Source organism: Nicrophorus vespilloides, unplaced genomic scaffold (genome assembly GCF_001412225.1).
Source record: "Nicrophorus vespilloides isolate i.1.1-1 unplaced genomic scaffold, Nicve_v1.0, whole genome shotgun sequence".
Lineage (NCBI taxonomy): Eukaryota > Metazoa > Arthropoda > Insecta > Coleoptera > Silphidae > Nicrophorus > Nicrophorus vespilloides.
Window position 1 is genome coordinate 163,890 of NW_017097912.1, and position 1,769 is coordinate 165,658.

General features: G+C 32.0%; 1 protein-coding gene across 1 annotated transcript; it reads right to left on the reverse strand.

Moving 5' to 3' along the window:
- Nucleotides 1-940: 940 nt before the first annotated feature.
- Nucleotides 941-1,478, reverse strand: LOC108561353 (larval cuticle protein LCP-17-like). The gene is made up of 3 exons (XM_017919239.1): nucleotides 1,464-1,478; nucleotides 1,267-1,403; nucleotides 941-1,208 (listed from the first exon to the last, which is right to left on the reverse strand). Exons 1-3 carry the CDS (start codon nucleotides 1,476-1,478, stop codon nucleotides 941-943), a joined length of 420 nt encoding a protein of 139 aa, XP_017774728.1.
- Between the last annotated feature and the right edge of the window lie 291 nt (nucleotides 1,479-1,769).

The following is a 1,769-nucleotide window of genomic DNA, read 5'->3' on the forward strand; positions in this document are numbered from 1 at the left end:
GGCTAAAGTCCGTTTTTTATTTTTTTCTTATTGACTCTAGTAATTTAATAATAACTATTATAAACAATAATTTACGGTTCTATTAAAAAATCCTGTTAATATCGATTTTCGGTTCGGTACCAGTTTAACTCTTTGGTTACAAGATGCAAGTGTCTAGAAGAAAATATTTTTTGGTATTATCAATACATTAAGTTGAAAAATATTAAAAACTTTAAGAGAATTTTTTTTATTAATTTAAGAAATTATTTCCGGCTTCGATTAGTCCTAATTCAGAATATTTCGATTTGAAAATTGAAAAACATTGTAAGTTTTAATTGACAAAACTAAAAACAAGTTCGGGTTATTGGCAGGATTACCCGTACTATGCAAGGTATTAGTCTATTGAATAATTAATATACTTGCATTGGAAGCTCGATATTTTTATTAAACGAATTAATTGAATGCGCTTATAATAATAACAATATTCATAGTAACAACAATAAATTTATAGAAAAATAAATATTATAAATACATAAAATAAGATGAAAATTGAACTTCACTATTTTTATAGTCAGGTCTATGGTCAGGTTGTGCTTTGTGGAATCAAAGTTCTTCTTAAAATTTGAGTTTCTAAATTGCCGGATTTTTCGACAACCGAAATTTCACAGTATACTCATACTTCGCTATACACCCTATACACTTTATAGGGCTTTTTGCTATAACGGTTTTCTTTATTTTTTTTTTGTGAAAAATGTAATTAAATTTTTATATAAAAATAATTGATACGTTATAAGCTTTGCAGACAATTTTCCTGGAACTTTTATTGTATTTTGCTTATTCGTTGTTATCCTGTTTGAAATGTTGAGATTGAAATTAATTTAAACAAAATATTTTTTTAAATTTATTTATGTACAAAAGTCATAAATATTGGAAATTTCCATGTATAAGTGTGACTGAACGTTTAGAATTTGCGAACGTGTTCGGGTTGTTGTGGGTGGGCAAGGATGTAGTCGATGGCCCTTTGGATGGCGGCTGGGACTGGTGGTGGAGTTGGGAGATCTCCTTGTGGTTGGTAACCGTTCTCATCAGCGACGTATTGGATGCTGATGGGTTGACCCTCGGGGGAGGTGTATTGGAAGGAACCTTGGGCGGTCTTGGCTACTTGATCCTTGTTGATCTGGACAATGTGTCCTTGCTCCTGGGCGGAGATGCCGTTCTCGGTTTCGTAACTGCAAGTATTCAAATATTAACATGTAAATAAGAAATAAAAATTAGTAAAATACTTACGCAAAGGTGTAAGAACCGTCTGGGTTGATGTCGGATTCTTGACGAAGGATCTGCACTTGGGAGTCATCTCCTTGGTATGGTTTGCGCAAATGCGAGACGTCACAGGAGACGGCGGCCAAAAGGCACACGGCTACGGTCTGCGCAAATACAAACATTTAAAATTACGACAAAACCGCAGATGCTAATTGCAAACTTACCAATTTGAAGAACATTTTTCTGATAGGTTCAGTAGACGTCTGTGATCATTGACTCATCATTGTTCCAATTTATAGCTCCCAGAATACATACATCAAATGTCAAGCGAAAGCTGTTTTTTTTATCTTTAATAAACCAACGCGTTATTTATGATCAAACATTTTTTAATTTATTATTGGTACTAATTTGGGCATGCAATTTGTTAAACTTTTATTTCATGTTAATAGAATAATCAAATAATATATTTTAAATTGTACTTTTTGTATAAAATTACTATTCGTTTTACATTGCAGGTGAAAATATTTTCA